Source organism: Aulonocara sp. 'chitande type north' Nkhata Bay, linkage group LG5 (genome assembly GCF_057382095.1).
Source record: "Aulonocara sp. 'chitande type north' Nkhata Bay isolate Kocher_YH1m ecotype deep benthic linkage group LG5, A_spYH_male_GT1.1, whole genome shotgun sequence".
Lineage (NCBI taxonomy): Eukaryota > Metazoa > Chordata > Actinopteri > Cichliformes > Cichlidae > Aulonocara > Aulonocara sp. 'chitande type north' Nkhata Bay.
Genome location: NC_141348.1, coordinates 41,623,149 through 41,637,372, shown reverse-complemented (window position 1 = coordinate 41,637,372; position 14,224 = coordinate 41,623,149). Strand labels below are relative to the sequence as shown.

Below are 14,224 nucleotides of genomic sequence, written 5' to 3'. Positions count from 1 at the left end.
TTGTGTGTAGGAAGAGATGAAAGGCCCAGCTTGAGTCACAGTGGAGGAAAGAAGATTTTTTTATTACCAAGTGAAGCTTTATATATCTCTGAGGATAGAGGAAACTATATTATCTATTTGGTATATGAATGGATTGTCATGACCACAGCCATGGATAAAAACATGTCACACAGCCATACCTCACTGACCCTTTAGACATCTATGTGTTATCCTGAGGCCCTTTTTAACATCATTTCCACAAAAGAACGTCCTCTCGTCTTGTGCTGACAGGAGGCACCAGATAAATATAAAGTTGTGAAAATGTTGCTTGTAATCAATGATTTTATGATTTGATTACTCGCCATGTTAGCTCTGCATTTGGTCTGTGCCATCTCTCAGGGAAGTGTCTGCTGCATGTATGAGCATGCTCATACTGCGTGGGCTGTCTCTCTGCCTGCAGAAACAGTCAGTCAGTCCCATTGATAGCAAGGACAATTCAAAAGGACATCATAGCCAGATTGGTGAATTCCTGTTCTTAGTTTTCTGCATTTTCTACAGAAAAAGGTAAGTTTGAGAAATAATTGCAGGCAATTGAGCAGCTGTTTATTTGACTGGACTTGCAAAATTTGCATTGTGTAATTCAAAGTTAGAATTGGCGGGAAACCAGCTCGACTGCTGTGAAGCTGCCAAAATGATTTTCAGATTATATGCATTTTGTCAGGGGAAGTTTTTTGCAGGTGGGAGATATTTATCTGCTAAAGTCAGCCAAGCAGAAAAAGAAAGTAATAAGTAATAATAATAGTAATAGTAATAATAATAATAAAAATACTATAATACTATAAAAAGTGTGTTAATAAATACATATTTCAGGAACTGTTAGAAGAACGCGACTGGTTTTGACAGTTCAGATTTGTTTCAGTTTTAATGAAAGAGTTTCCTGTCTGAAAACCGCACAGTGTGCCAGTTTTAGTGAAGCAGAGTTATCTTCACTGCTATGATCACTTTATTATTCATCTATTGAGTGAACTGTTGAGGATCTGCACCTGCAAATTTAAATAGACTGAATGAATAATAGTTAATTTCTATTCATGAACAGTGTTTATGAATAGCATGTGCATCCTCCTGTGTCAGTATTTCTTGGTAATGTGTCAACAACACTGCTGTCTGCTTTATGTCTCTTGTGGCTATTAATGAATAAAATCACACTAAGAAAAACGCTTTGCACTTTTTTCTTCTACTGTCTTGTACTTTTTCACTCTATTTTATTTAAAGATAAGGCTAAATGATATAATCTTTCCATGCTAATAAAACACATATGATAATAAATTAAATAATCCTATTTTCTGTACACTTCTGTATGGTTGTGATCATGGTTACACACGGTAAAGCCAAGTTGTTCTCTAGATTCACCGTCCCAAACAATAAATGTGTAAATTTAATCAAGATAGTTGCTCCTGGTTAATTTTCCAATGACTAAATTTGGCTCTGCACCTCCCTGCTTTGCATCTTTTTATCATCGCCTGAGTTCTTGTGCTCTGATTTAAATATTTTTTTTTTATCTTAAAATGTTTAAACTAATACTTTGGGTGTAGAACTACCAATATTTGTAATGTATTAGACAAACATGGAGAACATCAGCACACTCCATTATCCCTGAGTTGTTAATAAGTTGCTAAACGGTGTTGTTGTTGCTGAAGTCTCTGTTGTTAATTTTGTTTTTACAGTGACCATGAAGATTGCAGCGTTTAATGTGAAGAACCTCGGAATGAAAAAAGTCAATAATGACAATATACTGAAAAACCTTATCAAGGTAAATCATAGTCGTGGAGCACACTGTGACCTTTTTGACTTACTTAGAGTTTTGATTGTGTTTATTAGTTTTGTGCTATTGAATGCAACATGAGGTTAAATTTGTTTGTTTTTTTTAAACACAGTAATCCACCACTACAGTCTGTGCCCTGTTCCTTTTTTTCATATCTCACAAAAATAAGTATATTATCTAAATGCTAACAACACATAGCTGATTATAGGACCATTTATTCCTTTCATTTTCCTGATGTTGTTCACGCTGGCTCATGAAAGCTGATGCTTGTTTAAATTTGTGGTGCTTGCTAAATTGTCTTTGAAGCTTCTTCAAATTACTTCTAATATTTTCTTTTATGCTACAGTCTTTAAACGTGTTTTTTACCGTGTTCATGTGTTTCTCGTAGATTGTGTCCCGGTACAGTTTGGTGGTGATGCAGGAAGTTCAGGACCCCACTGGCAATGCGATGAAAAAGTTTCTCACGGAGCTCAATAAATATGGGTGATTTATCTCAAATTATATAACCTGTAACAATCACAGAACATCTGAGAGGTTTACGATGGAGCAACTGTGGCTTAGCGAGTTGTTGTTTTAGAACAATGTGACTACCGCTGTTAGCCAGTTATTAAACTGGGTGGGAGGAGTTTTGGTTTAAAACTGGCTGGAACCTTCATGTTTTTGCTGATTTTTTTCATATACAGCATGTTTTATGTACGTTCAATACAGATTCTATGCTCAAGGAATAGGTTTGATACTTGAAAGCTGTTAAATCGTTTGTTACTGAAACCACAGAATGAAGACCAGCTGTAAAGTTTCAGCAGCTGTGCATCACATTTTCACTGGGATTTAAATCGCTGACACGTTTAGTCACACAAAAAAGAATAAAAGTTAAATCGAGCTGAGCTGTGTTTTTCAACAGAAAAAACAAATATCATCCATTTGAGATGCTGAGCAGTGACCCAATAGGACGAAACTCTCACAAGGAGCAGTTTGTCTTCTTCTACAGGTATCCATCACGAGGTTCACAGTTGTGTTTCTGCAGCACCACCTACTGATTAAAAACATTACAATTTGTTTGTGTGGCAAGGCTGGGATGGTCAATTTGGTAAAGTAAATCCGTTGGGCATCTTTCTTTGCCTTTAGACAATAATTCTGATGGCAAAAGAGCCAAACGGGACAGGCAAAAAATAAATAAATAAATTTGTTTGTGTGTGTATCTCAGATAAAGGGAATAAATGTTATTTTGTACCGAAAACTATTTTTTTCTTTTAACTTTTTAAAAGGTTAAACTGAAATCTTTGAACCAGTTTTTGAAAAAACTAACAAATTAACTTCAATTTTAATCTTAAAACTAAAAATAAATATGAATATGAAATAATAACACAAAAGTACAGGAATTGTTGTTCATAGCAATAAGTAAGTCCTTTTTATATTTGAGTGTTTCTGTTTAGCATCCAGGAAATTAATCATTGTCAATCTATCATCCCCAGAAAAGATTAAAATACAGCTGTTTATCTTTGTGTCTCAGATGTGATGAAATAAACGTGACAGATTACTACCAGTATGAAGAAGAAAACGAAGATGTGCTTGCCCGAGAGCCCTTCATTGTGATGTTTGAATGTCCAAATACAGGTATGTATGTGTATATGATCTTTGCTTCAGATCAGTCTGACTTGGTTCTCCCGTTTCAGGATAAACACTTAAATCCATTTACTATGATTTAAATATATTATTTATTATTGTTAAATTAGTGGCACAGATATGACCAAGAACAGAAGAAGTACAACAATTTTACTATAAAAATCTACTCTAAGTGCCCAAAGTAAATAAAGTCATTATGTAGGATCATATATTAACCATCCATCCATCTTCTTAACTACTTATCTAATTTGGCGACACAGGTGTTGCGTGTGTACCATCTCATTAGCCCTTTGGCAAAAGGCATGGCACATTCAGGACAGGTCACCAGCCCATCACAGGGCTACAGACAACCGCTGATGCTCACACTCTAAATTCACAAGTTAACATAGCATACATGTCTTTGGACTGTGTGAGGAAGCCAGCGTACATGAAGAGAGGTCATGCAGTCACAGCGAGGACACGTAAACACAGGAAACTCCCAGCCAGCCAGTAGATTCATACCAGAGATGACTGCAAAATTAGTGTGTACATTACTTTAATATTATAGCTGGGGATTTTTTGAATTTCTCAAACATATATGAATTACTCATATACTTTGTAGCTTTAACCATCATAAAGTGGCCAATAGATGCCTTGATGCTCAATCATCCAGGTAGAAAATCTCTAAAAGTTTCTGTAACGTTTTCAGTGGAAAATGCTACATCCAGGTGAACAGAATCATCTTTTTGGGCATATCTTAATATATCCTTTATTAGTAGATTTATATTTCAAAATATTAAAAGTAACAATTGTTTTGGTGTGCAGTATTTTGGAATCCAAAATAAAGAAGAAAGTAAAAAGCATAGAAATAAGGTGCAAGAATATTAAAGCTGTACTTCAGGAAAATGCTTGAATGCAACAGATTTTTCACTGTAAGACTTACAGTATTATAGACAAGGGGCACCGGGGCAAACCATATTTCAGGCTCAGTCTGTGCCACCCAATACAGTCAACTTACTAAAGTCACTGGTGCCACCTCATCAAAAGTAAATCAGTAAATCGTATGTTTATAACGTCTCTTTGTGCTTCTAGTTGTGAAGAATCTGGTTCTGATCCCAGTCCACATTGATCCAGATGATGCTGAAAATGAGCTGGAAGCTCTGGATGATGTGGTTGAAGATGCAAGGGAAACACTGAAAACTGATGTAAGCTTTAAATCAATAACATATAATCGATATGTTAAATATGGTACAAAAATAATAAATATTGTATTTGATTATCACGCAATCACATTTTATTTCATAGCACATTTCATACAAGTTAGTGCAGTTTAAAATTCTTCATTACCTCTGCTGATGTTAGACAAGCTGATAATAAGACACAGAGCTGAAAAGGTGTAAGCAGGATGAAGGTACATCAAAATAAAACTAACTTAATAAAAATAACTTTAAGAAAAACCTGAAATGCCCACACTGAAGGTTCAAACTCAAGCGCCCGAGCTATTGTCCTGAATATCATTACTTATCCTACTGATATAAACTGACCTGGTTTGTACACAGGGTTATACAGCTGATAAAAGGTAGGATAGAGAAGAAATACATGTGTTCTTAATTATATAATTTATATAATTAGATATTTAATAATTATATCATTATATAATGTTTTTTAAATCCCAGTTTTTTAATGCCAATATATGTGCTCTGTGTGGCGGTCTGTTCACAACCATAGATAGGAGGCTCCCTTTGTGCAGGAGGTAAGAAATATGAGACAAGAATGCTATGTAGAGCATTCGACTTACAATGTAACCAAACAGATCCATTATTAAAGTAAAAACGAATTCCTTGTATAAATTTAAATGCAATATTATGAAACATGTTAAAGCAAAAACACCATTTCAAATAAATGCACATAGTGAAAACAGCAAATATCAGATCAGATGACATCTCAGCTTCGTGCCATTACTTAATTTACTGTTGGCTCAAAGCCAGCCTGTCTGACATTACATGTATTATGGACCATGTTTGTTTTTTTAATAATTTTGAACTGACAGCATAAAAGATACCGTTATTTCTAAAAATAATAATTGATCATTATAATAGGTAAAAAAAAAAAAAGCCCTCTGCCCTAATCCCAGTAAACACTTTCTTGATGACTTTTATCTCAGTCACTCATTTAAGTCATATTCAATAAAACGATAATTTCATTTTGTGCCTTGTAGTCATTTGAAGTGTCTGAAAAAAACAATAATCCATGATATGCTCACATGCTAACATCTTATCACATCTCAGTCATTAGGCAGGGAGAGCGCAGCTTCAAGTCTGAACCTCTCCTCATTCATAGCATCTGGTTTAAAAACACCAAGGGCCACATTAACTAACTACTTACATCGGCTCAAACTGTGTTTGGGCATAAAAAATGGATTAATGTGGGTATTTACAGGCTTCATAAGAGGATTCCAAAAAGCTTCGGCTGGTGTTACATTGTTTATATTGTTCCAGCCATAATTTTAGTGGATCTTGCAAAAGTTATTATAAAATGTTAACGGACACTTTCCAAATACTGATGTGAATTTAAAAGACATTTTTAATGAAAAAAGAATAATAAAAAGCGTAAAATGAAAATCGATAATAGCACTGATGTAATCAACATGTGTTATAATTAACAATGCTAATTTTAATTTTGCTTTTTTCTGCAGAACATCATGATTTTGGGCGACTTCAATGCAGATGGACGTTACCTGAATGATGAAACTAGGGAAGCTCTAAGCATCAGTTCTGCTCCTTATTATTGGCTGATAGATGAAGATGCTGACACCACTACTGGGGCTAATGACCATACCTACGACAGGTTTATTCAGATTTGCCATTTCTAATTCTACTGTCACTGTCTGCAGGGACTCTGTATTTTTTTCACATATTCTTCATCTCTGGATATAGTGTGTGTTGTATTTTGTATATATATTTATGGTCGTTTAGCAGCAATATGGGACAGTACGCTGTACGATTGTACATAGTATGACAATAAAGAATTAAACTTAAGGTCAAGTTACATTTATAAGATTTAATCCAAAATTTCATCTTTGTGTCATAATTCAAGTTATCAAGTGTTAAAAGTAGACAGGGGGGCGGGGCCTTCTCTACAGTGGAACCAGATCCCAGTTTGATTTGGGAGGTTGACTAAAACTTTCCTTCTGATGAAGAATAAAGTTAGGGTTGTATCAGGTGACCCTGAACCTTCCTTTGGTTATGCTGCTATGGTCTTAGAGCGCCGCGTGACTTCCTGTGACACACTGATGGACAGCATTTCTTTTCTACTAAGTCTCTCTTTACTTCTCAGGTATTTATATATCACTGCTCGCTAATTAATGTGTCTTCCACATACTGTGTGGTCCTTATGCTGCAGTATAAACCAACATGTTGTGATTTGGCACAATAAAAATGAACTTGAATATTTCAGTCTAGTTTTCTTAATCACTGAGCGTTAACGGACTCATTGCTGCCCCCAGATGTAGACGAGCAGTAAGCACCCACTGGAAGCGAGGAACAAGTGCAATCATAACCTATTTATTGACCCAGTACATTACAGAAAATTTTGGTTGAACAGTACAAAATATTTCAGCAGCCCTGCAGACCAGCTTGCTGGTTTGTAAAACACATCTGTTTAACCGCCTGCTGTTGAAGAACAGTGGACAGCTGTTGCCTTGAGCTTTGGTGTATCACTGAAAACATTTGTATAAACAGGATTCCCTGCATTGCTACTTGTCACTAGAAAAGTGTGAATGATCTGATTACATATAAATCTTTCTCAATTCAAATAAACGCACAATGGTGTCGATGAAAGTGCACAGAATGGTGACTGTATTTTCTGCCAACAGGATCGTGGTGTATGGAGATGAGATGTATGATGCTGTTGTTGCTAACTCAGCGAAGCCTTTCAACTTCCAGAAAGCCTACAAATTAGGGAAGAAAATGGTAAGACTTTTCACATGAAAGTGTTCACATGCAAACACTCGTATTATAATGTTGTTCATTCTCCACCATGCTGTCTTCAAAAGGATTTCTGACTTGCTTACATTCAGGCTCAATCCATCAGTGATCACTACCCTGTGGAGGTGGAGCTTGAAGAGGATTAACATTTGAAAATGAGCTCATTGAACCTCCAGCAAAGAAGAAAGGTAATTTTTACCCTATGAGGAATATATAGGTGAATGGGTCACCTCAGAAATATTTAAACTTTACAATAGCGATAGCAATCCACTCAGGAGACCTTTGTAGAAAACATAATAAATAAGAAAAGCCCACTCTGCTCACTGAAAAGAAAACTACAAATACACTTCCATTTATATCTAACGCAGACCCGAGCACACATGGATCACACCTGGCTAATCGATTATCCTCTTCCTGTGTGAGGTCAAGGAGAAATTAGGATCCAAAACAAAATAAGTGCATATCATGCATTTTTTTTCATGCAATTTGAATCAGATTATGAGACTAATGATGCAAATAAAAACAAGAACTCAAGTGATGCAGAGCGAGAATGGACATTAGGAAATTTGTTAACAAAAACGGCAAAAGCACCAATGACTTTTTTATGGATCCAACTTTCACACAAAATCGAAAAACATGACATTCTCTGAAAAAAAGGTGTTTGGTAGATCCTGCTTTGCTAGAATGAGAGAATGTGAAAACTATAACAAGATGGATCGGGGACAGAAGGAAATCTGAAGCTTCAGTTAAAAAAATTATATAAATAATAAATGTTCCTTCATGTAAAAATGTGACTTTTTCTCCTTGGTTCTGGATGAGCGCTCTGATGTCTGACACAGTTAATCATCTGTTTATGTGGGACAACAAAAGAGTTTGACATTATGGAGGAGATGCTATCAAAGCACTCAATGAAAACTTCTGTGATCCCCAAATAGGCGTACACTGAATTCAGACAAACTGGGAGGTGATCCATCTGATGCCTGCCCAGGCAAAATGTCAGACTTTTGAAGCAGAAGATGGAGTGACTCAAATGAACTCAGATCTGAAATTAGTATTTTTCATACACAAAGGGGGGGGGGGGGGGGGGGGGGGGGGGTATCAGTCTGTGTAAACATGACCCGTGTGTAGATGTTAACGTCATCAGGGTGAGAGCACTTCAAGTCACTATCACAGCTGGATTTTTATTCTTGCTCAAAACATCATATGTAAACAAATCATTTCATATTTTTTTAATTTCTCTTGTTTTTTATTGAAATATTCTTACTTTGCTTTTAGTGTAGTTTAACGTGTGTTCTATTTGTGTGACGTTTGGGTGTTTTAATACATTTTTTGTGGTTAATCAGTTCATATAAATTTTTTCTGTTTTATCACATTTTGTCACATCGTATTATTCGCTTTTAATTGAAGTATTTTGAACCTGCATGGAAGTTGCTGTACACATAAGCTTTCATTGATAAAACCTTTGAATGCTTATATGAGATTAATTCTATTTCTGCTTCTGTTGTTTTCGTTGTACCTTTTTGTGATTCTACATCAAACAGGTTCAGAGAAGAAGGCTGCACAGAGTTTTTATTGTTTTATTTGCAATAAACTAATCTGAAAGAATTAAATCTGGTTTGAAAGATTATTAATTTTTGCATTTTGTTTTTCCACAATAAAAAAACTCTAAAAGACATCAACACTCAGGTATGCACCGGCTCACTCCTGGTGGCTGCTTGTCAGGGCCTGGCACCTGTGGCTCGGTCGGGCTCCTTCGGGGCTGGGGTGCCCTTGGCCTCTGGGGCTCGGTCCACTCTGGTTGCCCCTCTGTTGGTCTTCCTTGGTCTTTTGTGCTCTGAGGGTCTCTGGATGTCTGGAGCCTGGATCTCCTCCATACCTGCTTCATACCCTGGAGGACGGGGCTATGACTCCCCACACCCTCTAGCAGATCGTTACATGAAGGAACCTTTTGAATACAAGCATGAATACAAACATTACCCATAAGGGGTAGTGGGTAATGTTGGGAAGCACTAATGTGGCAAGGTGTTCTCAGGTTGCCTCTGTGGTGGCCATCTTGTTTTCCTTGTAAGGAGAAGGCCCGCCTCAGTTGCAGCTCTTTTATAGGCCAGTCTGGATTGAGAAGACGTGGTCTCTAGAGTATTCAAAGCTGGAAAGAAATGGATAGGGGGCCATTTTGAGAAGTTGCTGTCTGTATGTGCAAAAGATTGGCAAGAGACAATAAAGTAAATACTTCAGTTAAGGCCGAATGATGTCTGATGTTTTCCTCACCACACCTCTCTGCGTAACATCCAGTAAATCATATTAGTGGAGGTGAGGCCAACAAACATTGACTGGCTGCAGGAGCTACTGTCAGGGTAGCTGTCAGTCAAAGCAGCCACGTGCATAAAGTTAAACCTTAGTAAAATCCACTGTGGTTCTTCCCTTGTACAGCTGTTATGACGTTATGACTTGGTTAAATAGCCTTAAAGACTAAACCTTTTTGGTTTAATTCAGGATGTTTGCTTTTTTTTTTCTTACAGCCTGGAAAAAAAATTGTTTCTTTTAAACACTCAAGTCTGGTGTTTGACCTCCTCTTGAATCCAACTTCAAAAAGAACTACAGTTCTTGGCACTGCACAATACAAGATTCCCCTTTTCCTCCTTGGGCTGGAGGCCTGTATCTCTGATGACTACAGGGCGCCCTCTATTGGTGTCTACCAGCTAGTGAACATGAAACGGGTATTTTAGGTTAACTGAAGGTAAACGTTTTCCCATGACTGCAGCAGAGTGCTGCGGGTTGATGATAAACCCCTCAGCTGTATGCAAACACAGGAAACACCGCTGCTGATAACAGACACAGATAGGCGTGGTGTGGTTTTGCATATGCTGTATATGTAGTGTGTGTGTGTGTGGTTAAGAACTTCCTAGTCCAGTTTGTTTCTGCAAAAGTCAGCTTCAGTCTGTTTGCTGGCAGATTAGCCGCTTCTTTCATTTTTCATTCTGCTGTTTTACCCACACTCGTGAGTATTATTTTTACATTTTTAGTTTTCTTACTTTTATAAAACTAAATGGTCATCTGCATTAGTTAGAATTCCTCACTTTAAAAAAATGAGTAAAATATGTTTTGCATTCATTATAAGGGGAGTCAAAATGAAACCCAAATACTTCTGTTTGTGCTCATTTGTAATGTTTGAAAACCTACAATGTCAGCGAATGAACAAAGAGCTGTTATATCTATAGAGTTATATCTCTACTTAGTGGCCATTCAAAGAATCCCTTATTTAAAAAGTTTTAATTCAAGTGAAATAAAACAAGGAACTAAATATAAGGTTTTTTTTAACTTCCTTGTATTTCTATATTTTTAAGAAAAATATACATCAATTATTCTGCACGGATAAAAATGTTTTAAACAGCAAACATGCCATTATCTTAGTTTGGAATACTACATATAATAATATGCCTCATTACTAATAAACTATTTCTGAGCTTCAATCTATTACTTTTGCTACATTGAGCTAATTTTGCTGCTAAAACCTGCTGATGAATTAGACAGGTGGAGTTTAGTATTGGTCAAATCAAGGAAAATGGTGGTTTTTGGGGATCTTAATGCCATCTTGACACTGTCACTTGAGCTGTCTTTGTTCTCGCCATATTTGTCTAGGTTCCCATGGAGACAGGATTATTTGGGAATCTCAAAAGATTTTTATAGTAAAGTAGCATAGGAGTGGTCATATATGGCACACATCATACAGAGGTCATACCGAGGTCAGAGCGTGCCTAGAGAGAAGCTGCCATGACCCAGACACTAGAACAGGATGGTGGAGTGGTTACGATTGTCACCACACAGCAAGAGGTTTCCTGGTTCATGTCACGCTGAGCTGTGTGGCTGGTTGGACCCACGCGCAGGACTCAGAGATGGAATATTTAACTCAAGGCGGTAATATTTATTCACTGGCAGAAAACAAACTTTACATGAGCACTAAAACAAAATTCAAACTAGGAAGTATGATCTAAACTGGGAGTTCATGATTTGGCATGACATAACCTGACAAAACATGACGACTGAGGAAAACACAACTAACGCAGAGGACGCGACAACGACAGGGAAAAACACAGGGCTTAAACACATACTAGCGTAATCAGGGAATGGGAGACAGGAGGGAAATGCACTCATGACGAGACACAGGGGAGCAGAACTGAAACCATAAACATGGGACAAGGACTACCAAAGTAAAACAGGGAACAAAGACAAAGCACCAAGACACAGACTAGACACTAAGACATGGGAACATAGGAACCTGAATCACAAAGATGATACAAAACAGAAACCGCAATCCAAGGACTAAAGATGTAACAGAAAACCATAAATCATAATAATTATATTTAGAATTATCAGTTCACCAATAAATACAAAGCACTTGGTCCGTGATCCAGTACCGTGGCAATTCAAATTCAAGCTGTGGCTTTTCTGTGTGAGGTTTGAATGTTCTCCATTCACCTGTGTGTGTGTGTGACTTGTAGTTAAAAGCACTTTGACTGATCAGTTTTATTTTTTATTCACCTTTATTCATACAGGTAGTCCCATTGAGACTCAATGTCTCATTTACAAGAGAGACCTGTTGCAGACAAACATATTAAAATTAGATTAGATTAGATGAAACTTTATTAATCCCTCGGGTGGGTTCCTCCAGGAAATTCAGTTTCCAGTAGCAAAGCACCGAAAGAAGTTGCATGTTACAGATACAGATACAGTTACAACAATAAAAAAGACATAAGTAAATAATAAAACAAACAATAAAATGGCTAAATATGTCTAAAGTACAAAACAAGAACAAGTCCCCAGAGACGATATCACCAAAACATTTGTACGTCTTTTGCAAGTCAAATCAATTGAGAGAGCTTCAAATCCTTCTGCAATGAATTCCAAGAAGTCGGGGCAGAAAAGGAGAATGCTTTCTGTAATGATGTCCTGAGACCGCAGTCTATGACTAAACCTTTTGCATAACATGTACTCTGATACCAATAAAATGATAAAATGATACTGATGAACCATCCTGCATAAGACCAATGAGGACCAGTCTACCAGACAATAAAGTACAGTGTTGCGTTAAAGGTTTACAGACAGTTATAAAAAATAGTGACCCATGATAGACAGAATCCAACAGATGAAGAGAGTGAGCAGAGACAGTCATATAAATTATATCACTGTAATCCAGGATGGGTAAAAAAGTGGCAGCAAGCCTTTTTGTGGCTGTGAAAAAGAAACATGATCTGTTTTTGAAAAAGAACCCCAACTGCAGCCTCAGTTTCTTTAAAAGATCGTCAATGTGTGGCTTAAAGGAGAGACTCAGGCACAATTCAATCAATCAATCAATCAATCAATCAATCACAATACCTAGGTATTTGTATGAGGCCACAGTTTCAGTAGAAATGCCTTGAGCAGATACAAGAGAAGGAAGTACAGTGGGGCAAAAAAGTATTTAGTCAGCTACCGATTGTGCAAGTTCCCCCACCTAAAATGATGACAGAGGTCAGTAACTTGCACCAGAGGTACACTTCAACTGTGAGAGACAGAATGTGAAAAAACAATCCATGAATCCACATGGTAGGATTTGTAAAGAATTTATTCGTAAATCAGGGTGGAAAATAAGTATTTGGTCAATAACAAAAATACAACTCAATACTTTGTAACATAACCTTTGTTGGCAATAACAGAGGTCAAACGTTTACTATAGGTCTTTACCAGGTTTGCACACACAGTAGCTGGTATTTTGGCCCATTCCTCCATGCAGATCTTCTCGAGAGCAGTGATGTTTTGGGGCTGTCGCCGAGCAACACGGACTTTCAACTCCCGCCACAGATTTTCTATGGGGTTGAGGTCTGGAGACTGGCTAGGCCACTCCAGGACTTTCAAATGCTTCTTACGGAGCCACTCCTTTGTTGCCCGGGCGGTGTGTTTTGGATCATTGTCATGTTGGAAGACCCAGCCTCGTTTCATCTTCAAAGTTCTCACTGATGGAAGGAGGTTTTGGCTCAAAATCTCACGATACATGGCCCCATTCATTCTGTCCTTAACACGGATCAGTCGTCCTGTCCCCTTGGCAGAAAAACAGCCCCATAGCATGATGTTTCCACCCCCATGCTTCACAGTAGGTATGGTGTTCTTGGGATGCAACTCAGTATTCTTCTTCCTCCAAACACGACGAGTTGAGTTTATACCAAAAAGTTCTACTTTGGTTTCATCTGACCACATGACATTCTCCCAATCCTCTGCTGTATCATCCATGTGCTCTCTGGCAAACTTCAGACGGGCCTGGACATGCACTGGCTTCAGCAGCGGAACACGTCTGGCACTGCGGGATTTGATTCCCTGCCGTTGTAGTGTGTTACTGATGGTGACCTTTGTTACTTTGGTCCCAGCTCTCTGCAGGTCATTCACCAGGTCCCCCCGTGTGGTTCTGGGATCTTTGCTCACCGTTCTCATGATCATTTTGACCCCACGGGATGAGATCTTGCGTGGAGCCCCAGATGGAGGGAGATTATCAGTGGTCTTGTATGTCTTCCATTTTCTGATGATTGCTCCCACAGTTGATTTTTTTCACACCAAGCTGCTTGCCTATTGTAGATTCACTCTTCCCAGTCTGGTGCAGGTCTACAATACTTTTCCTGGTGTCCTTCGAAAGCTCTTTGGTCTTGGCCATGGCGGAGTTTGGAGTCTGACTGTTTGAGGCTGTGGACAGGTGTCTTTTATACAGATGATGAGTTCAAACAGGTGCCATTCATACAGGTAACGAGTGGGGGACAGAAAAGCTTCTTACAGAAGACGTTACAGGTCTGTGAGAGCCAGAGATTTTCCA

General features: G+C 37.8%; 1 protein-coding gene across 1 annotated transcript; it reads left to right on the top strand.

The window, feature by feature from the left end:
- The first annotated feature begins 452 nt into the window (after positions 1-452).
- LOC147331364 (deoxyribonuclease-1-like) lies at positions 453-8,410 on the top strand. Its single transcript, XM_086294328.1, has 9 exons — positions 453-543; positions 1,704-1,789; positions 2,190-2,284; positions 2,703-2,789; positions 3,312-3,415; positions 4,496-4,608; positions 6,099-6,250; positions 7,278-7,374; positions 7,482-8,410. Exons 2-9 carry the CDS (start codon positions 1,709-1,711, stop codon positions 7,533-7,535), a joined length of 783 nt encoding a protein of 260 aa, XP_086150454.1. The 5' UTR covers positions 453-543; positions 1,704-1,708; the 3' UTR covers positions 7,536-8,410.
- The last annotated feature ends 5,814 nt before the right edge of the window (positions 8,411-14,224 follow it).

What these genes read in the sequence shown, in the direction of transcription:
- LOC147331364 (XM_086294328.1), top strand. Translation starts at nt 1,709, where the DNA reads ATGAAGATTGCAGCGTTTAATGTGAAGAACCTCGGAATGAAAAAAGTC. An exon ending in TACTGAAAAACCTTATCAAG is followed by an intron (nt 1,790 to 2,189) that starts GTAAATCATAGT and finishes TGTTTCTCGTAG; the next exon opens with ATTGTGTCCCGGTACAGTTT. An exon ending in ACAAATTAGGGAAGAAAATG is followed by an intron (nt 7,375 to 7,481) that starts GTAAGACTTTTC and finishes GCTTACATTCAG; the next exon opens with GCTCAATCCATCAGTGATCA.